The sequence below is a fragment of the Salvelinus namaycush genome, chromosome 13 (genome assembly GCF_016432855.1).
Source record: "Salvelinus namaycush isolate Seneca chromosome 13, SaNama_1.0, whole genome shotgun sequence".
In the NCBI taxonomy this organism is placed as follows: Eukaryota; Metazoa; Chordata; class Actinopteri; order Salmoniformes; family Salmonidae; genus Salvelinus; species Salvelinus namaycush.
The window spans coordinates 16,717,281-16,740,947 of NC_052319.1; the positions used below are offsets into that span (position 1 = coordinate 16,717,281).

The following is a 23,667-nucleotide window of genomic DNA, read 5'->3' on the forward strand; positions in this document are numbered from 1 at the left end:
AAGACATGCCATGCGATGCCAGGAGCGGCAAACACAGCAAATCAAGCAAGGTAACAACAACCCAGTTGCCAAACGTGTTTGCTGTTTTTGTAAATCATGACAGGTGTTTTGATACGCTAACACGCTAGCCTTCACTGTAGGTTCCAAACACTCTCTTCATGTTTCTTAGTTCTGAAACAAATAACCTCTATCCATAGGATTTTCCTAGAGTCCTTACAAAACATAACCATATATGGTTAACATTGAACATTACTTCAGAAAGTACTCATAACCCTTGACTTGTTCCACATTTTCGTTGTGTTACAGCCCAAATTCAAAATGTATTAAATGGAATACATATACAAAAATTCACACCCCTGAGTCAATACATGTTAGAATCACCTTTGGCAGCGATTACAGCTGTGAATCTTTCTGGGTAAGTCTATAGGAGCTTTGCACACCTGGATTGTGCAATATTTCCCCCAAAAAAATGTAATTCTTCAAGCTCTGTCAAATTGGTTGTTGATCATTGCTAGACAGCCATTTTCAAGTCTTGCCATAGATTTTCATTCTGATTTAAGTCAAAACTGTAACTAGGCCACTCAGGAACATTCAATGACATCTTGGTAAGCAACTCTACTGTATATTTGGACTTGTGTTTTAGGTTATTATCCTGCTGAAAGATAAATGTATCTCAGTGCCTCTTGGAAAGCAGACAACCAGGTTTCCTCTAGGATTGTGCCTGTAATTAGCTCTATTCCATTTCTTTTTATCCGAAAAAAACCTCCCTTGCCGATGACAAGCATACCCATAACATGATGCAGCCACTACCATACTTGAAAATATAAAGAATGGTAATCAGTGTGTTGGATTTGCCCCAAACGTAATGCTTTGTATTCAGGATATAAAGTTAATATAAAGTTAAAGCCACATTTTTAGCAGTTTTACTTTAGTGCCTTACTGCAAACAGGATGCATGTTTTGGAATATTTTTATTCTGTACAGGTTCCTTCTTTTCTCTCTGTCATTTAGGTTAAGATTATGGAGTAACTACAATGTTGTTGATCCATCCTCTGTTTTTTTCTCCTATCACAGCCATTACTCTGTAACTGTTTTAAAGTCACCATTGGCCTCATGGTGAAATCCATGAGCGGTTTCCTTCCTCTCCGGCAACTGAGTTAGGAAGGACGTCTGTATCTTTGTAGTGACTGGGTGTATTGATACACCACCCAAAGTGTAATTAATAACTTCATTATGCTCAAAGGGATATTCAATGTCTGCTTCTTTTATTTTAACCCATCTACCAATAGATGCCCTTCTTTGCGAGCCATTGGAAATTCATCCATGGTCTTTGTGGTTGAACCTGTGTTTGAAATTTACTGCTTGACTGAGGTACCTTACAGATAATATATGTGTGGGGTACAGAGATTAGGAAGTCATTCAAAATCATGGTAAACACTATTATTGCACACATGTAACTTATTATGTGACTTGCTTGCCATAACAAAAGGGTTGAATACTTTTTGACTTAAGACATTTCAGATTTTCATTTTTGTATTAATTTATAAACATTTCTAAAAGCATAATTCTACTTTGACATTATGGGGTATTGTGTGTAGGCCAGCGACACAACATCTCAATTGAATCCATTCAGGCTGTAACACAACAAAATCTGTAGTAAGTCAAGAGGTGTGAATACTTTCTGAAGGCACTGTATGTGTGTTCTTGTGTGTGTATCTATCTCAAGTGTAGAGATAACAAGACATCAACTCACCACCTATGAGGCCAGACGATATGAAGAGGTCTGACGTGGCTCTCTTCTCCTCCTCCATCCCCCTCTTCCTTCCCTCCCCCAGGCCCTCGCTCTTCCCTGGGGTGAGAAGGAGCCTCGGCCTGCCCGGTGCCTTCCCTCTGATCCAGGATGGCAGCCTCTGGCTCTGGGCTCAAGGACAGCGCTTTGGGAGCCGGAGGGGAGCTGAGACTGAGAAGTCCCTCCTTTTCCTCTTCTACTGGACTTCGTAGTACTTCAGGTCTGCTGTGGTTAAATCAAAGTGACTCATGAAGACATACACACTGTACTGCGCCACTTCATAAAGTGATAAAGACATAAATACACTATGGTATGACCCTTGATGATGATCCGGCAGTATATTATTATATACTGAACAGAAATATAAACGCAACATTTAACAAGTGTTTCATGAGCTGAAATAAAAGTTCACATAACTTTTCCATAGGCACAAAATGCTTATTTCGCTAACATTTGGGTACAATATATTTACATTCCTGTTAGTGAGCATTGCTCATTTGCCAAGATAATCGATCCACCTGACAGGTGTGGCATATCAAGAAGCTGATTAAACAGCATGTTCATTACTCAGGTGCACCTAGTGAAGGGAACAATAAAAAGGCCACTCTAGGCAGTTTTCACAACACAATGTCACAGATGTCTCAAGTTGAGGGAGCATACAAATGGCATGCTGACTGTAGGAATGCCCACCAGAGCTGTTGCCAGAATTTCTCTACCATAAGCCGCCTCCAACGTCATTTTAGAGAAATTGGCAGTACGTCCAACTGGCCTCACAAGCGCAGAACACGTGTAACCACGGCAGCCTCCACACCCGGCTTCTTCCCCTGCGGGATCGTCTGAGTCCAGACACCCGGACAGCTGATGAAATTGTGTCACAACCGAAGAATTTCTGCACAAACTGTCAGGAACCGTCTCAGGGAAGCTCATCTGTGTGCTCGTCGTCCTCACCAGGGTCTTGACCTGACTGCAGTTTGGCTGATTTACTTATATGAACTGTAACTGAAATTGTTGCATGTTGCGTTTATATACAGTTGATAAGATAATATGGCAAGACCAGCTCAAATAAGCAAGGAGAAATGACAGTCCATCATTACTTTAAGACATGGTCAGTCAAAAGGTTAACACTTTTTTGGTTACTACATGATTCCGTATATGTTATTTCATAGTTTTGATGTCTACACTACTATTCTACAATGCAGAAAATAGTAAAAATAATGAAAAACCCTTGAATGAGTAGGTCCAAACGTTTGACTGGTACTGTAGGGAAAGATAGCCTACCTTTAGATTATTTTTTGATCAATAGGACTGTAAACTTCCCAAATGTAAGAGGATTCTCATTGTATTTAGCTACAGTTGAAGTCGGAAGTTTACATACACACATTTCTTGTTAACAAACTATAGTTTTGGCAAGTCGGTTAGGACATCTACTTTGTGCATGACACAAGTAATTTTTCCAAAAATTGTTTACGGACAGATTATTTCACTTATAATTCACTGTATCACAATTCCAGTGGGTCAGAAGTTTACATACACTAAGTTGACTGTGCCTTTAAACAGCTTGGAAAATTCCAGAAAATGATGTCATGGCTTTAGAAGCTTCTGATAGGCTAATTGACATAATTTGAGTCAATTGGAGGTGTACCTGTGGATGTATTTCAAGGTCTACCTTCAAACTCAGTGACTCTTTGCTTGACATCATGGGAAAATCAAAAGAAATCAGCAAAGACCTCAGAAATAAAATTGTAGACCTCCACAAGTCTGGTTCATCCATAGGAGCAATTTCCAAACGCCTGAAGGTACCACGTTCATCTGTACAAACAATAGTATGCAAGTATAAACACCATGGGACCACGCAGCCGTCATACCGCTCAGGAAGGAGACACGTTCTGTCTCCTAGAGATGAACGTACTTTGGTGCGAAAAGTGCAAATCAATCCCAGAACAACAGCAAAGGACCTTGTGAAGATGCTGGAGGAAACGGGTACAAAAGTATCTATATCCACAGTAAACAAGTCCTATATCGACATAACCTGAAAGGCCGCTCAGCAAGGAAGAAGCCACTGCTCCAAATCCACCATAAAAAAGCCAGACTATGGTTTGCAACTGCACATGGGGACAGAGATCGTACTTTTCGTACAGAATCGTACAAAAACAGAACTGTTTGGCCATCGACCATCGTTATGTTTGGAGGAAAAAGGGGGAGGCTTGCAAGCCGAAGAACACCATCCTAACCGTGAAGCACGGGGGTGGCAGCATCATGTTGTGGGGGTGCTTTGCTGCAGGAGGGACTGGGGCACTTCACAAAATAGATAGTAGCATGAGGAATGAAAATGATGTGGATATATTGATGGAACATCTCAAGACATCAGTCAGGAAGTTAAAGCTTGGTCGCAAATGGGTCTTCCAAATGGACAATGACCCCAAGCCTACTTCCAAATTTGTGGCAAAATGGCTTAAGGACAACAAAGTCAAGTTATTGGAGTGGCCATCACAAATCCCTGACCTCAATCCCATAGAAAATTTGTGGGCAGAACTGAAAAAGCATGTACGTGCAATGAGGCCTATAAACCGGACTCATTTACACCAGCTCTGTCTGGAGGAATGGGCCAAAATTCACCCAACTTATTGTGGGAAGCTTCTGGAAGGCTACCCAAAACATTTGACCCAAGTTAAACAATTTAAAGGCAATGCTACCAAATACTAATTGAGTGTATGTAAACTTCTGACCCACTGGGAATGTGATGAAAGAAATAAAAGCTGAAATAAATCATTCTCTCCACTATTATTACTAACATTTCACATTCATTAAATAAAGTGGTGATCCTAACTGACCTAAGACAGGGATTTTTTACTAGAATTAAATGTCAGGAATTGTTAAAAACTGAGTTTAAATGTATTTGGCTAAGGTGTATGTAAACTTCCGTCTTCAACTGTATTTTTGTTGAATGTATTATGACACTTTTTCTTTTCTTTTTTTTACAATAAAGAGTTTAATAAAAAAAAACAAAAAAAAACATGTCAGTCATTTCTCATAGCCTCCACTTAGTCTATTATATCACTGTTGTATTACTGTGGAGCCTCTGGCCTGCCTGGAGACATGGGTTAACCCTGTGAGGCTTGTGGGGCTCTGAAGTCATCAACATGATGCTGGCCTGTGATGGAGATGGAGCTTGTGTTCTAGGAATATTGTTTAAATGCATTTACCCATGCACACACACTGTTCAATTTCACAGCAATCGAAGTAGATATGAAAATCTCCTCATAGAACTGTATCCATCTCGTGCATTGTGAATGGTTTGCTTCACTAATGAAAACAAAAAACGGAGAAGATCTTCCGACGCTACCGAAATCCTCTGTCTTTGTCAGGTTGCTTTGCTTGGAGAGGCAGACTTGGATGAGGAAGAGAACAAGTACGGAAAGATGCTGATGTCATTGACGAAGGAATGGGAAACACATTTAAAGTGCTGGCACCAAGGCAAGTGTTCGTGGCTAGGGTGAATTTATGAAGGCAGGAGCCACTGCTTTTCATGCTACAGAGTGGCATAGACCAAGGGTCTTGTTACTGTTCTAGTCAGTCTAGAGATCCAGTCTACTTATTACTTCTGGATGATACCACAAGGCCAGACCAAGATTAGGCCAATAAGTATTTAGTCAAGAATTACTGGTTCACAGAGGAATTGTCATTGGCTTTATAAATACCTGTATTTTTCCAGTGGGTGAGGAAGACAAAGATACGGTATTTCAAAGCATACCGCACACAGCCTTGGTCTTTCTTAGCAACTACACCTGAATGAACCAGCAACTATTGTAGCAAATACAGTGGAGTTTAGGCCCATTTCATTAAAAGCTTGTTACTGATGCCAGAAGAATCCTGTGGTGAGAATGACATCACGGCGTGATGAATCTCCGCTAACAGATTTAGCAACGTTACCATAAGATGTTCATGGTGTTTAAAAAAAAAAAATTCTGGAAAAGTCATCTACAATTAAGCAATGGGTGTGGTAGCCTATAGGCTACAGTATATGGTTCCACTGCACTTCATTGGGTAAAACCAGTTTCCTAATGTCAACTTCCTTAATCATCTACCTCAAGCACTACTGTCTTTCACATATTGAATCCTTCTTGAGGAAAGAGACTGAAGAGAGGGTGATAATATTGCCTTAGGTGTGGAAAGATTAGCATAAAGAATGCATGAAAACATATGGCTAGGCTAGAGGACAAATGTTAAGCGCTGTCCGTCTCTAGCAATGCACTTGCGTTATTAGAATCTATAAAGCCTTTCTTTTCAGAACTGTGTTGCTGAAATCAAGCAGCAAGACGTTACCTTGACAAGGCATTGATAAACCTGACAAAGTGGGATAGAGTGGGCAGATGGATAAAGAACCTAACCGATATGGACATGGGATGGCCTCTGCCGTACAGCTGGACTGTGGAGCTGACAAAGAGCCAGTTGTGGTTAGGTATGACCAATGAGGCTGCCTCACAGTCCCCAAGGAATATTTTATTCGATAAGCCATTTTAAAAATTGGATGAAGGGGTTTAGACTAGGGGCAATAAAAACGCTGCCGTATCTACCGGCAGAGAGCGAGAGAGAGAGGGAAAAAGAGGGAGAGAGAGCGGTACTTAGGGAGAATGCCGCCAATTAGCTTATTTATAAATCAACAGCAATTTCTGTGATGGCTTTACCTCTGCATTTGATTAAATGTGAAAGGATGAAGGGGGGAGTCAAAGTCAAAAATCATTTGATCTAATTTCCTTTATTGGCAATAATCACAAGTGTCTCTCCCACTGGGTAATGAAAAACGGCAGTGATCTTGAGCCACGGTGAGAATGGGCTCTGCTCTGCTCTGGGGAGGGAGGAAAATGGAGGCATCTGGGCTGTACACTCACACAGTAGCATTACACAGGCTAGCCAAGGACTGTTTGGTACATAAATAATGTACAACCTCACATGAAACACGTACCCAAAGAAGACCAAAGCGCTGCTTGCTAATATGATAAGTATTAGCTATGACAATGATTCATTGTAGGTGATGGGGTTTCTTCTTTGTTTGTGAGGTTGAGGTCAGATCTATAGCACATGTGGTACCAGGAGTTGATCAACATAGGTCCCCAATAAGTAATTGAGTTAGAACTAAACACAGAGTCCTGTTTCTAACGACAACAGACACCACTGTTGAGGTTATCTAAGGACACTCCCTGGTCCTTCCAGGATGAATCTGACCTGACAAAGTAGGAGTGAGTGTTCAGAGTAGGACAGAATACAGGGCACGGAACCATCCAAAGGTTTAGCATTGAGGTTACTGTCCTGAGGGCATCACTTCAAAACAATCTCATCAGCATAATCCCCAAAACTAGCCATTTAGCCCATCTAATAGTGGCTTGATGAGGGACGGCCAGGCCAGTCAGCTACTCTTTAGCCGTTCCTGAGGCAGCCAGAGTACTGGGAGAAGCCTCAGCCTCCGTGGCACGGGCAGAGCAGGTCATTAAAGCCCATTAAGATCTACATTACAGTCATTATGAGGCTGGCGAGCTGACCCTTTAGTCAGAAACTATCGGCGCAGTCCACTCTGCAGCACTCCTATGAGGGATGCTGGTCTACTCGATATGGCATGGCGAACGGAGGCTACGGTCAGCGAGAGGGCCCAGGGGGGGAATTCCCCACGAGTGTTCTGACTTAGACAGAGATTAAGGTGGAAGGGGAGCGAGGAGGACGGAGGAGGATGGAGGACGTTTTGCCTTGAGTATCATGGATGACTGTAGAGCTCAGAGCCTGAGAGACCCAAAAGTCATAAAATAATAGGGAGTTTTTTTGTGGTGGTTATTGTGGGGAAATTATGACATTATGTAACATGCATATGGCTTGCAAAATGTGACATCGGGAACAAGCAGCTTACACCAGAGGCACAGAAGCCCAGACATCTGCTGTGGATCGCAGATCGTGCGGTAATACCCTCCGATACACAAAATATAACCTGTCCGCTCAATGTTTTTCATCCAGGTTGAGCTTCGGACATGAAAATCCCCATGTTAGGATTTGATTTGTTGTCACAAACACAGAGAAAAAAGTACAACATAAAGCATAGATCCTTCAGAAATATCCAACTGACCTCCGTCCTCACAATACTAGTGACCGTTTTCCTCTGTGGCAGTAAACCATTATCTTTTACTGGGTTGGAACTAGGATTGCAAAGGGAGGGTATATTACTGGAAACTTTCAAAGTTGACAAGTAAATTACCAGAATTTGGGTAAATTAAGTTACGTTTTGGGGGGAAGTTTTATAAGATGACATCTAGTGGCCTGTTTGGGTACTTCAGATTATCATAGGTGTCATTAATTATCTCTGGCCCTTTGTGTGGCCTTATTACATGTACAATATACAATTGTTATATTTAATAAAAATGGTTTATAAAACATGTTGTACAAAGCTGTATAAATATAAAACATTAACTTAGTGAATACCATTGGTGTATGAGGGTTTCAGCTTGAACCAGGGCAGCAGGTAGCCTAGCGGTTAAGAGGGTGGGCCAGTAACCGAAAGGTTGCTGTCTCGAATCCCCGAGCCGACTAGGTGAAAAATCTGTCGTTGTGCCCTTGAGCAAGACACTTAACTCAAATTGCTCCTGTAAATTGCTCTTAATAAGAGCACCTGCTAAAATATAAATATCCTTTACGTATTTTCTTACACACTTTTGTTTATTTTACTGTCAAAATGTCTGTTGTAAATATTTTGGTGCCAAACTGGTGGCAGTTGTGAAAAAAGCCAATAGTTTGAGTTAATTGAAAATAATGCAATTTTTGATAAGATGCTTTTTTCATTAATTAGGCTATTTTCTCTTGAACCATATTGTATATCTACTAGAAACTCATGAACAGAATGGACACAGATAAAATATATATATACACTGCTCAAAAAAATAAAGGGAACACTTAAACAACACAATGTAACTCCAAGTCAATCACACTTCTGTGAAATCAAACTGTCCACTTAGGAAGCAACACTGATTGACAATAAATTTCACATGCTGTTGTGCAAATGGAATAGACAAAAGGTGGAAATTATAGGCAATTAGCAAGACACCCCCAATAAAGGAGTGATTCTGCAGGTGGTGACCACAGACCACTTCTCAGTTCCTATGCTTCCTGGCTGATGTTTTGGTCACTTTTGAATGCTGGCGGTGCTGTCACTCTAGTGGTAGCATGAGACGGAGTCTACAACCCACACAAGTGGCTCAGGTAGTGCAGCTCATCCAGGACGGCACATCAATGCGAGCTGTGGCAAGAAGGTTTGCTGTGTCTGTCAGCGTAGTGTCCAGAGCATGGAGGCGCTACCAGGAGACAGGCCAGTACATCAGGAGACGTGGAGGAGGCCGTAGGAGGGCAACAACCCAGCAGCAGGACCGCTACCTCCGCCTTTGAGCAGGAGGAGCACTGCCAGAGCCCTGCAAAATGACCTCCATCAGGCCACAAATGTGCATGTGTCAGCATATGGTCTCACAAGGGCTCTGAGGATCTCATCTCGGTACCTAATGGCAGTCAGGCTACGTCTGGCGAGCACATGGAGGGCTGTGCGGCCCCACAAAGAAATGCCACCCCACACCATGACTGACCCACCGCCAAACCGGTCATGCTGGAGGATGTTGCAGGCAGCAGAACGTTCTCCACGGCGTCTCCAGACTCTGTCACATCTGTCACATGTGCTCATGTGCTCAGTGTGAACCTGCTTTCATCTGTGAAGAGCACAGGGCGCCAGTGGCGAATTTGCCAATATTGGTGTTCTCTGGCAAATGCCAAACGTCCTGCACGGTGTTGGGCTGTAAGCACAACCCCCACCTGTGGACGTCGGGCCCTCATACCACCCTCATGGAGTCTGTTTCTGACCGTTTGAGCAGACACATGCACATTTGTGGCCTGCTGGAGGTCATTTTGCAGGGCTCTGGCAGTGCTCCTCCTGCTCAAAGGCGGAGGTAGCGGTCCTGCTGCTGGGTTGTTGCCCTCCTACGGCCTCCTCCACGTCTCCTGATGTACTGGCCTGTCTCCTGGTAGCGCCTCCATGCTCTGGACACTACGCTGACAGACACAGCAAACCTTCTTGCCACAGCTCGCATTGATGTGCCATCCTGGATGAGCTGCACTACCTGAGCCACTTGTGTGGGTTGTAGACTCCGTCTCATGCTACCACTAGAGTGAGAGCACCGCCAGCATTCAAAAGTGACCAAAACATCAGCCAGGAAGCATAGGAACTGAGAAGTGGTCTGTGGTCACCACCTGCAGAATCACTCCTTTATTGGGGGTGTCTTGCTAATTGCCTATAATTCCCACCTTTTGTCTATTCCATTTGCACAACAGCATGTGAAATTTATTGTCAATCAGTGTTGCTTCCTAAGTGGACAGTTTGATTTCACAGAAGTGTGATTGACTTGGAGTTACATTGTGTTGTTTAAGTGTTCCCTTTATTTTTTTGAGCAGTGTATATATGTTATACATTGAAACATTTACCAGTTACCAAAATTAACAGATTGCCATAGATTACCTGTTAATTAATCAAATCAAATGGTATTGGTCACATACACGTTATTAGCAGTTATTGCGGGTGTAGCGAAATGCTTGTGCTTCTAGCTCCGACAGTGGAGTAATATCTAACAAGTAATATCTAACAAACTACACACAAATGTTAGTAGGAATAAATGAAAACTATAAACATAAGGACGAGCAATATCAGAGCGGAACAGACTAAGATACAGTAGAATAGTATAGAAAACAGTATATACATATGAGATGAGCAATGCAGATATGTAAGCATTATTAGGTGAATGAGATAACGTAGAACAGTATATACACATGAGATGAGTAATGGCAAATATATAAACATTAAGTGACTAAGAGACCATAGAATAGTATAGAATACAGCATATACAGTTGAAGTCTGAAGTTTACATACACCAAATACATTTAAACTCAGTTTTTCACAATTCCTGACATTTAATCCTAGTAAAAATTCCCTGTCTTAGGTCAATTAGGATCACCACTTTATTTTAAGAATGTGAAATGTCAGAATAACAGTAGAGAGAATGATTTATTTCAGCTTTTATTTCTTTCATCACATTCCCAGTGGGTCAGAAGTTTACATACACTCAATTAGTATTTGGTAGCATTGCTTTATTAATTGTTTAACTTGGGTCAAACGTTTCAGTTAGCCTTCCACAAGCTTCCCACAATAAGTTGGGTGAATTTTGGCCCATTTCTCCTGACAGAGCTGGTGTAACGGAGTCAGGTTTGTAGGCCTCTTTGCTAACACAAGCCTTTTCAGTTCTGCCCACATATTTTCTATATGATTGAGGTCAGGGCATTGTGATGGCCACTCCAATAGCTTGACTTTGTTGTCCTTAAGCCATTTTGCCACACATTTGGAAGTATGCTTGGGGTCATTGTCCATTTGGAAGACCCATTTGCAACCAAGCTTTAACTTCCTGACTGATGTCTTGAGATGTTGCATCAATATATCCACATAATTTTCCAACCTCATGATGCCATCTATTTTGTGAAGTGCACCAGTCCCTCCTGCAACAAAGCACCCCCACAACATGATGCTGCCATCACCGTGCTTCACGGTTGGGATGGTGTTCTTCGACTTGCAAGCATCCCCCTTTTTCTTCCAAACATAACGATGGTCATTATGGCCAAACAGTTCTACTTTTGTTTCATCAGACCAGAGGACATTTCTCCAAAAAGTTCGACCTTTGTCCCCATGTGCAGTTGCAAACTGTAATCTGGCTTTTTTTATGGCGGTTTTGGAGCAGTGGCTTTTTCCTTGCTGAGCGGCCTTTCAGGTTATGTCGATGTAGGACTTGTTTTACTGTGGATATAGATACTTTTGTACCCGTTTCCTCCAGCATCTTCACACGGTCCTTTGCTGTTGTTCTGGGATTGATTTGCACTTTTCGCACCAAAGTACGTTCATCTCTAGGAGACAGAACGCGTCTCCTTCCTGAACGGTATGACGGCTGTGTGGTCCGATAGTGGTCATACTTGCGTACTATTGTTTGTACAGATGAATGTGGTACGTTCAGGCGTTTGGAAATTGCTCCCAAGGATGAACCAGACTTGTGGAGGTCTTTGCTGATTTCTTTTGATTTTCCCATGATGTCAAGCAAAGAAGCACTGAGTTTGAAGGTAGGCCTTGAAATACATCCACGGGTACACCTCCAATTGACTCAAATTATGTCACATAGCCTATCAGAAGCTTCTAAAGCCATGACATCATTTTCTGGAATTTTCCAAGCTGTTTAAAAGGCACAGTCAACTTAGTGTATGTAAACTTCTGACTAGAGGTCGACCGATTATGATTTTTCAACGCCGATACCGATTATTGGAGGACCGAAAAAAGGCGATACCGATTAAAATCGGCCGATATTTTAAAAATTGATGTATTTATTTGTAATAATGACAATTACAACAATACTGAATGAACACTTTTATTTGAACTTAATATAATACATCAATAAAATCAATTTAGCCTCAAATAAAATCATCAAACATGTTCAATTTGGTTTAAATAATGCAAAAACAAAAGTGTTGGAGAAGAAAGTAAAAATGCAATATGTGCCATGTAAAAAAGCTAACGTTTAAGTTCCTTGCTCAGAACATGAGAACATATGAAAGCTGGTGGTTCCTTTTAACATGAGTCTTCAATATTCCCAGGTAAGAAGTTTTAGGTTGTAGTTATTATCGGAATTATAGGACCATTTCTCTCTATACCATTTGTATTTCATATACCTTTGACTATTGGATGTTCTTATAGGCACTTTAGTATTGCCAGTGTAACAGTATAACTTCCACCCCTCTCCTCGCCCCTACCTGGGCTCGAACCAGGAACACATCGACAAAAGTTACCCACAAAGCATCGTTACCCATCGCTCCACAAAAGCCGCGGCCCTTGCAGAGCAAGGGGAACAACTACTTCAAGGTCTCAGAGCGAGTGACATCACCGATTGAAATGCTATTAGCGCGCACCCCGCTAACTAGCTCGGGAGTTGATAGGCTTGAAGTCATAAACAGCTCAATGCTTGAAGCACAGCGAAGAGCTGCTGGCAAACGCACGAAAGTGCTGTTTGAATGAATGCTTACGAGCCTGCTGCTGCCTACCACCGCTCAGTCAGACTGCTCTATCAAATATCAAATCATATACTTAATTATAACATAATAACACACAGAAATACGAGCCTTAGGTCATTAATATGGTAAAATCCGGAAACTATCATTTAAAAAACAAAACATTTATTCTTTCAGTGAAATACGGAACCGTTCCGTATTTTATCTAACGGGTGGCATCCATAAGTCTAAATATTCCTGTTACACTGCACAACCTTCAATGTCATGTCATAATTACGTAAAATTCGGGCAAATTAGTTTGCAACGAGCCAGGCGGCCCAAACTGTTGCATATACCCTGACTCTGCGTGCAATGAACGCAAGAGAAGTGACACAATTTCCCTAGTTTAATATTGCCTGCTAACCTGGATTTCTTCTAACTAAATATGCAGGTTTAATAAAATATACTTCTGTGTATTGATTTTAAGAAAGGCATTGATGTTTATGGTTAGGTACATTCGTGCAACGATTGTGCTTTTTCGCAAATGCGCTTTTGTTAAATCATCCCCCGTTTGGCGAAGTTGGCTGTCTTTGTTAGGAATAAATAGTCTTCACACAGTTCGCAACGAGCCAGGCAGCCCAAACTGCTGCATATACCCTGACTCTGTTGCACAGAACGCAAGAGAAGTGACACAATTTCCCTAGTTAAAAGAAATTCATGTTAGCAGGCAATATTAACGAAATATGCAAGTTTAAAAAGATATACTTGTGTATTGATTTTAAGAAAGGCGTTGATGTTTATGGTTAGGTACACATTGGTGCAACGACAGTGCTTTTTTCGCGAATGCGCTTGTTAAATCACCCGTTTGGCAAAGTAGGCTATGATTCAATGATAAATTAACAGGCATCGATTGTATGCAACGCAGGACAAGCTAGATAAACTAGTAATATCATCAACCATGTGTAGTTAACTAGTGATTATGTTAAGATTGTTTTTTATAAGATACATTTAATGCTAGCTAGCATCTTACCTTGGCTCCTTGCTGCACTCGCATAACAGGTAGTCAGCCTGCCACGCAGTCTCCTCGTGGAGTGCAATGTAATCGGCCATGATCGGTGTCCAAAAATGCAGATTACCGATTGTTATGAAAACTTGAAATCGGCCCTAATTAATCGGCCATTCTGATTAATCAGTCGACCTCTACTTCTGACCCACTGGAATTGTGATACAGTGAATTATAAGTGAAATAATCTGTCTGTAAACAATTGTTGGAAAAATTACTTGTGTCATGCACAAAGTAGATGTCCTAACCGACTTGCCAAAGCTATAGTTTGTTAACAAGAAATTTGTGGAGTGGTTGAAAAACTTCAACTGTACATATGAGAAATGCAAGATATGTAAACATTATTAAGTGACTTAAGATACCGTAGAATAGTATAGAATAGAGTATATACATTTGAGATGAGTAATGCCAGATATGTAAACATTATTAAAGTGACTCGTGTTCCATTCCTTAAAGTGGCCAGTGATTCCTAGTCTATGCCTATAGGCAGCAGCCTCTAATGTGCTAGTGATTGCTGTTTAACAGTCTGATGGCCTTGAGACAGAAACTGTTTTTCAATACTCGGTCCCAGCTTTGATGCACCTTTACTGACCTTGCCTTCTGGATGATAGCGGGGTGAACAGGCAGTGGCTCTGGTAATTTACCAAAATGACTGAAGATTCCAGTAACTTAGGTAAATTACTGGTAGCTTTGCAGCCCTAGTTGAAACACAGACCAAAATTAGCGCCTTTCATTGTGACACGCAAGCACCATCCATCCCAAGGGGACAAGACTCAGAAGTCATTCTGTTCCAATTAAAACACTCTGTGTGCACCGTGATGTCATGCTCTGTGGACCCATCATGGTCACATGCTTGTCATTGTCCTTCTAAATGTAAAGTATGGGGTATAAATCTAATTTGTGTAATGGGATAAACATTCAGAACAATATGGCACAGGACAGATATCAAATCAAACTTTGTTTGTCACATGTGCCGAATACAAGTGTAGACCTTACCGTGAAATGCTTACTTACAAGTCCTTAACCAACAGTGTAGTTCAAGAAGAGTTAAGAAAATATTTACCAAATAAACTCAAGTTAAAATAATTATAAAAAGTAACACAATAATATAACAATAACGAGGCTATATACGGGGGTACCGGTACCAAGTCAATGTGCAGGGGTACAGGTTAGTCGAGGTAATTTGTACATGTAGGTAGGGGTGAAGTGACTATGCATAGATGATAAACTGTGAGTAGCAGCAGTGTACAAAACAAATGGAGGAGAGGGGGGGGGTCAATGTAAGTTTACTTTACGGGTTGTAGATGTAGTCTGTGGGACTACAGGTTGTAGATGTAGTCTGTGGGACTACAGGTTGTAGATGTAGTCTGTGGGACTACAGGTTGTAGAGGTAGTCTGTGGGACTACAGGTTGTAGATGTAGTCTGTGGGACTACAGGTTGTAGATGTAGTCTGTGGGACTACAGGTTGTAGAGGTAGTCTGTGGGACTACAGGTTGTAGATGTAGTCTGTGGGACTACAGGTTGTAGATGTAGTCTGTGGGACTACAGGTTGTAGAGGTAGTCTGTGGGACTACAGGTTGTAGATGTATAACTAAAATGAACATGAAAGTAACATAACATACCTTAAGGGAACTCTGAGACGGGAGCCGTATGGTTAGTGAAGAAAGTCCCATTGCAAATGTACGGTCCCTTACCTGACGTCTTAATACGTCGCAGAAAATCGCGGACGGCGTCGGGCCGTGGGCGGCGGAGAGCTCTTTCAGGAAGTCACTCAAAAAAACGTCTCGGACTTTCGGTTTCCGTTTTATAAAAATGACAATTTTTTTACTTTTTTCTGCATTCTCGAAAATTCCCACAAGAGGGAAAATAAATCATATTGCAGGCGCACGAGCACGTGGCAAACGAGCGCGGCCTTTTCTCCTAAACTGAAAATATTTCGAAGACGAAACTCGGCGAGCGTAGGTTTGGAGTAATGGGCAGTTGGCCCCGAACAAGATGGCGTCGAGACCTCGGCGCTTTTTGAGTTATGGCCATTTTTCTGGGATTAAAGGGTTAAAACGCAAGTAGGGTGCTAATTTGACCGCTTCATGTCAAAGTACATAAGCATACGGTGTCAGGAAAAAAAGAACCAGCCATTTATCTATCGTAATTTAAGAGAAATCGTACATTGACCGTTTGGTGATGTTCACAAAGAGGAATTTTTTTTTCAAAAAAATCACAGATCCAGTTGCAGTGTGTTCAGACGTACATTTTTAAAGTGGGTCTCGATGCTCTGCGAGAATCCTGTGATTTTATATGATTTTATGAAATAACACACACTCATTTAACCCTCTTTAAATAAGTCAGTTCTTAACATAAAGACTTAAAACTCAATATTATATAAGAGCCTACCCCAAGGAGGGTATGTGTTCACTTTCAGCTTCCTATGTCAACTGGAAGTACCTTAAAATGGTGCCATAGGGTCAGGTTTGAAGGGTAATAAGGTCAGATCTTTTCAAAACTTCACTTGTGTGATTAGACAACCCTCATGAACTGTAATCAGTCATTTCTCCCAACAGATGTCAAAGAAAAGCTCTCTCACACAAACACACACACACAAAAAGCTATGATGGAGTGAAAAAGTACGGTGCTTAAAGACACACAAAGCCTGCAATGGCATTACTATTATCTCCAGGCCGTGCCGAGTTCAACGAGATGCCCCGCTTGACCGTAGCTCGCTCGGTCTGAGCGCAGCGACCGTTACAAGAAGACGGACACGAATGACCCTTTGACCTCAATGTCAATTTTATTTACTTTTGGGAGACAGAGAGAGAACCGTTAAGGTTAGAAGCACAATTTCACCTCAGGAACAATCCTAAGGTCCTCCCGATCTGTGCAAGCCCAACCTTGACCTTGTGGCTTTAACCCTTAACAGTTAAAAGAAGGTGTTTACATCAAATAGTTTACAATGAAATGTCTCCCCATTGGAATACATTGACTGCACCTCTAAATTCAACCTAAAGCCTATGTGGGTTATGAATGTCTTATGAACCTGTCTTTGATGTCAGTCCATCAGGCCACCATGAGGTCTACCTGTGTCGATTCTAAGCTTCCTGGAGCAACCGGAAGTGGTTAAATCACCCTAAAAGTGTTTGCCATAGCCAACCTGCAGTTTGAGAGAAATAGTGCATTCAGCCCTATGTAAATCAGTCAATTTTTAACATACAGACTTAAAACTCAGGATTCTGTAACAGCCTACTCCAGTGATGATATGTGTTTATTTATAGCTTCCTGTGACAACCGGAAGTGCCATAACTGGTGTCAAATGGGCTGTTTCGAAGGGTTAAAAATGTCAAATCTTTCCAAAACTTCATATATGTGAATAGACAACCCTCATGAACTGTAAATCAGTTCTTCATCCCATCAGATTTCAACAAAAAAAAATACACACCGACACAGAAATGATGGAGGGACACACTGAGGGGCTAAGAGGCAGACAGTGCCTGCAGTAGTTACTTTTGTTCCAACTTTTAAAGAACCGTCAGACCTAGAGTTCTGAAAATTTACAAACCTGTTCTAGACCTCAGGTCGATTGTGCACGGTGAATTATATGACTCTAGAAGGTTCTCGGATCGATAAAAAGCCTCGTGTATTTGCCATGTTTTCAATTCATTTTGACCTCAACGAAACGGACGACCTTTAGAAAAGTCCCAGAGTCTCAAGACTAGGTGCGTTGAAACCGGCTCGGCCCATAGAGACAGACCCCAACGAGCCTGTTTGATTGCTCATTCAAGGACCCCGTAGCAAGGCAATGAAAAAAGTGGAATTTCAGCACCAATTAGGGTTTTGCTCGGGCACCGAATGACCTATCGAGCCGAAACTTGGGATTCGAGGTCGCTTCACATAGGGCTAAACATAATGTGTGAACTGGACCCGCAGCTAGAACATAACTACGTATTATTTGTTTTATTATGGTTTAAATGGAAGGCGCTGTGAATTTTGGGCCTGCTCTGAAATATGTTATAGTTGGCATCTAAAGGAGTTGGAAAAAGTGAGTTTGGAGTCAGATGGTATCAGTTTGGTGTCTGAAAATATCTATTTGACTGATGGACACTGACTTGCTCGTTGACTTTTGTACATTTGCAATATGTTTCAACGGGGAGGTACCATGAGGAAAAAGCGACATGATGAAATTTCACGAAACGAGCGATGGAGAGGAACCACTATCACTGCCCGGCCATCCTGAGGTCATCAGACCGTTGACTTTTGCATTTCTAAAGTATTTAAGAGAATGTACGTTACATTTGCAATATGATTCAACATCACATCATATTGCAAATGCACGTTAGATTTGCAATATGATGTGATGTTGAATCATATTGCAAATGTAACGTGCATTCTTTAAATACTTTAGAAATACAAAAGTCAACGTCCTGATGACCTCAGGATGGCCGGGCAGTGATAGTGGTTCCTCTCCAACGCTCGTTGCGTGAAATTTCATCATGTCGATTTTGGTGATGGTACCCCCGCGTTGAAACATATTGCAAATGTACAAAAGTCGACTAGCAAGTCAACTAGCAAGTGTCAACAAAAGTCAACTAGCAAGTGTCCATCAGTCAATTGGATATTTTCAGACACCAAACTGATACCATCTGACTCCAAACTCACTTTTTACAACTCCTTTAGAAGCCAACTATCACATATTTCAGAGCAGGCCCAAAATTCACAGCGCCTTCCATGAATGCACCAAAATAGCATTCTGAAATCACCACTAAAATGACATCGCCATATTCTCCAGGCCGTGCCGAGTTCAACGGGATGCCCCGCTTGACCGTAGCTCGCTCGGTCTGAGCGCAGCGACCGTTACAAGAGAACGGACACGAATGACCTTTTGACCTCAATGTCAATTTTATTTGCTTTTGGGAGACAGAGAGAGAACCGTTAAGGTTAGAAACACAATTTCACCTCAGGAATGTTCTTAAGGTCCTCCCGATCTGTGCAAGCCTATCATTGAGCTTGTGGCATTAACCCTTCACAGTTAAAAGAAGGTGTTTACATCAAACAGTTTACAATGACATTTCGCCCCATAGGAATACATTGACTGCTCCCCTAAATTCAACCTGAAGCCTATGTGGGTTATGAATGTCTTATGAACCTGTCTTTGATGACAGTCCATTAGGCCACCATGAGGTCTACCTGTGTCGATTCTAAGCTTCCTGGAGCAACCGGAAGTGGTTAAAATCACCCTAAAAGTGTTTGCAATAAGCACCCTGCAATTTGAGAGAAATAGTGCATTCAGCCCTATGTAAATCAGTCAATTTTTAACATATAGACTTAAAACTCAGGATTCTGTAACAGCATACTCCAGTGAGTATATGTCTTTACTTTCAGCTTCCTGTGCCAACCGGAAGTGCCATAATTGGTGTCAAATGGGCTGTTTTGAAGGGTTAAAAATGTCAAATCTTTCCAAAACTTCATAATTGTGATTAGGCAACCCTCCTGAACTGTAAATCAGTCATTAGTCCCATCAGATTTCAAAGAAAAATTTACACACCCAAACAGAAATGATGGAGGGACACACTGAGGGGCTAAGAGGCAGACAGTGCCTGTAGTAGTTACTTTTGTTCCAACTTTTAAAGAACCGTCAGACTTAGAGTTCTGAAACTTTACAAACCTGTTCTAGACCTCAGGTCGATTGTGCACGGTGAGTTATGTGGCTCTAGAAGGTTCTCAGACCGATAAACAGCCTCGTGTATTTGCTATGTTTTCAATTCATTTTCAGCTCAACGAAACTGACGACATTTAGAAAAGTCCCAGAGTCTCAAGACTAGGTGCATTGAAACCGGCTCGGCCCATAGAGTCAGACCCCAACGAGCCTGTTTGATTGCTCATTCAAGGACCCCGTAGCAAGGCAATGAAAAAAGTGGATTTTCAGCACCAATTAAGGTATTGCTCGGGCACCGAATGACCTATCGAGCCGAAACTTGGGATTCGAGGTCGCCTCACATAGGGCTAAACATAATGTGAGAACTGGACCCGCAGCTAGAACATAACTACGTATTATTTGTTTTATTATGGTTTAAATGGAAGGCGCTGTGAATTTTGGGCCTGCTCTGAAATATGTTATAGTTGGCTTCTAAAGGAGTTGGAAAAAGTGAGTTTAGTGTCAGATGGTATCAGTTTGGTGTCTGACAATATCCAATTGACTGATGGACACTGACTTGCTAGTTGACTTTTGTGCATTTGCAATATGTTTCAACGGGGGGGTACCATCACCAAAATCGACATGATGAAATTACCACGCAACGAGCGATGGAGAGGAACCACTAACACTGCCCGGCCATCCTGAGGTCATCAGGACGTTCAATTTTGTATTTCTAAAGTATTTAAAGAATGCACGTTACATTTGCAATATGATTCAACACATCATATTGCAAATGTAACACTGTGTGTTATGTTTGCAATATGATTCAACACATCATATTACAAATGTAACACTGTGTGTTATGTTTGCAATATGATTCAACACATCATATTGCAAATGTAACACTGTGTGTTATGTTTGCAATATGATTCAACACATCATATTACAAATGTAACACTGTGTGTTATGTTTGCAATATGATTCAACACATCATATTGCAAATGTAACACTGTGTGTTATGTTTGCAATATGATTCAACACATCATATTACAAATGTAACACTGTGTGTTATGTTTGCAATATGATTCAACACATCATATTGCAAATGTAACAGTGTGTGTTTGCAATATGATTCAACAGTGTGTTATGTTTGCAATATGATGTGATGTTTTTCACTGTTGAATCATATGCAAATGTAACGTGCATTCTTTAAATAAACCCTATGTGGGTTATGAATGTCTTATGAACCTGTCTTCAATGACAATCCATCAAGCCACTATGAGGTCTACCTGTGTTGATTCTAAGCTTCCTGGAGCAACCGGAAGTGATAAAATCACCCTAAAAGTGTTTTACCCAACCAGCAGTTTGTGATATATAGTGCATTCAACCCTGTGTAAATCAGTCAGTTCTTAACGTATAGACTTAAAACTCAGGATTCTGTAAAAGCATACCCCGATCAGGATAGGTGTTTACTTATAGCTTCCTGTGCCAACCGGAAGTGCCTTAAAATGGGGTCATAGGTGCTGTTTCAAAGGGTTAAAAAAGTCAGATCTTTCCAAAACTTTAAGTGTGTGATTAGGCAACCCTCATGAAGTGTAAATCAGTCATTTCTCTAATCAGATGTCAAAGAAAAGCTCACACACACACACACAGACACACACAGCAAGGATGGAATGAAAAAGTATGGTGCTTAAAGACACACAGAGCCTTAAATGCTTTTAGGGGGGATCCAGACTTCCATACCCGCTCTGGGAGCACTATACTACGGGCAAAAATCAATGGGTGCTGGCCTGAGTGATTTATGGAGGTTTTCAAAAAAAGTCAAAAAATATTCTGTTTCATGTTTTGGGTTACCACGCACGATTTTCAATACAGTTTTAAATGCTTCATTTTGGCCTTTTAAAAAAAAATGTTATTTTCGACTATGAAGGGGTGATACGTTTTTTCCAAATTTTTGACATTTTTGACTTTTGACTTCCTATGAAATCACATTCCAAATGCACAAAACATATTCCTTAAGTACAAGTAAACATTTATAAAAAATTATGATAATAAATGTGACTAAAGTATTTTCATACAGTTCTTACACATGTGTAATTGACATAAAACTCGAAAGAATTTCAAAAAACGGTCCAGAAAGCACTTTTTTAAAGGGGGTGATACGTTTTTTCCAAATTTTTGACATTTTTGACTTTTGACTTTTGACTTCCTATGAAATCACATTCCAAATGCACAAAACATATACCTTAAGTTCAAATAAAATTTCAAAAAAAATTATGTTAATAAAATTTGAAAAAAGTATTTTCATATAGTTCTTACACATGTGTAATTGACATAAAACTCGAAAGAATTTCGAAAAACGGTCCAGAAAGCACTTTTTTAAGGGGGTGATAAGTTTTTGCCAAAACTTTCAAAATCTCAAAATTTTACTCTTGGGTCTTGACTTGCGTTACATAAAGCCTATGAAAAATTTAGATAGAACAAACTCGCCCACTATAGGAATTTTGGAGTGTTACACAGCTCATTTGCAATATGGCATTTGCCATCAACTTTGGATGAAACACCGCCAGAAGTAGTGTACTTGTCCATCGTGTATATGCTGCGCTCGGTGCCAATAAGTTGCCATGTTATTTTGTACAATTGGGGGGGGACTTCCCTTACAGTACTTATTGTTAGTGTTATTGGGATTAGTTCAGATATCAGTCTTTGGAGGGTTTGTCATGGACACATTCTCAGTAACAATTTTGTTATTGAGAATGTGTGACGCACATTGCAGACGAGCCATGTGCTAAATGTAGAAATAAATAGGTGATCATTTTCAATATCCTCCTCTATCAGCTTTGGCTGAGGCAAAGCTCCCCTAGTTAGGAGATTATTGCATTGTGTAGCTTGTTTTGAAAACACCCATTTTTCTTGATTATGTCACCACTGAACAGATGCCAATGTGTGTTAGCTAAAGTTTGGTATTAAGGATAAATCACCAATGCAGGGTTTGATCCTTAATTCGTTCCTATTCATCACGGTTAGTTCCCCGTACTTCAAAGCCACCATATGGACCTAATTGTGGTCGTTCCTGGCACATGAGCGACTGAAAGCTGAGGCACTACCGTACCTCCAGTTTCGCTGTGCACTGTCATCATACTTTGTGCTGAGCATTTATTGCATACTGTTCTGTACTCAAGCTACATGCCAGGTGAACTAAACTGGAGGTTTTTTTTTGGGGGGGGGGGGGGGGGAATAGTGGAGGGGGGAAAGTAGAATGAAAGGATGGGGAGTTGGAAGATATAAGAGGATAAAGGAGGACAGAAGTCAAATCAAGGTAAATAGAAAAAAGGTGCCCACCGACCAACAGCTGTTTTCATCACGTCACAGATGAGCTTATACAGGGGTGGTTTGATTAGGAGAGCTAGGCTTCCCCCTCCTCCTCACAGGCAGGGTGACCGCCGGTCGGTGACTGGAGAGTAATCAAAGAGGAGATTGTGGGATGAGCGTCGGGTCATCTGAGGATGACAGGCTCAGGAGGCAAATGGTGACAGCGGATTTGACCCCTGCGGGCCAGAGCAGAGCAGGGCCTGCTGGCTGGGCTGGCTGGGCTGGGTGGCTGGGCTGGCCTGGCCTGGGTGGCTGGGTGAGTGAGGTTTAGGGAGATTTACCTCATCATCTCAGGCTGTATCTAAACGGTGTCATGATCAAGATTAGAGGTTAGATTGGAGTACACAACAGATTACATGGTCATATAAATCTGTTGAACACAACATATTGTTCTAGATTTTCATTAGTGGTAAACAAGGGGATAAATATCTGGGATCAGTTGAAAGTCTATCCATGAACAAAGTCAGAGAGAACGTGGTGAATCATCTGAATTAAATTCACAGGGAGGTGGTATGTATCATCAATTTGATAATACAAATAATGGAATCAAGCAGACAATGTAGCTTGAATTCTTTACACTTTTCTACATATCATAAAGAGACTAAATAACCACATGAAGGACTGTACTACAGCATGTTTCTCTCTTTCCGTCTATTTGGTAGATGTTTGTTCAATTATTGCAAAATGATCACCCTATTGATCTAATGGTAAATCAATTCCAAACATCAA

At 41.2% G+C, this 23,667-nt stretch overlaps 1 protein-coding gene across 3 annotated transcripts in view; it reads right to left on the minus strand.

The window, feature by feature from the left end:
- Positions 1 to 23,667, minus strand: part of gtdc1 (glycosyltransferase-like domain containing 1) — a 54,526-nt gene that overhangs the window by 13,646 nt on the left and 17,213 nt on the right. For 2 of the 3 annotated variants that reach the window (XM_039006847.1, XM_039006849.1), the window contains one exon: positions 1,753 to 2,013. In XM_039006847.1, the coding sequence (XP_038862775.1) occupies positions 1,753 to 2,013 (261 nt within the window). The remainder of the gene's footprint in view (positions 1 to 1,752; positions 2,014 to 23,667) is intronic. The other variant, XM_039006848.1, reaches the window with a different exon arrangement.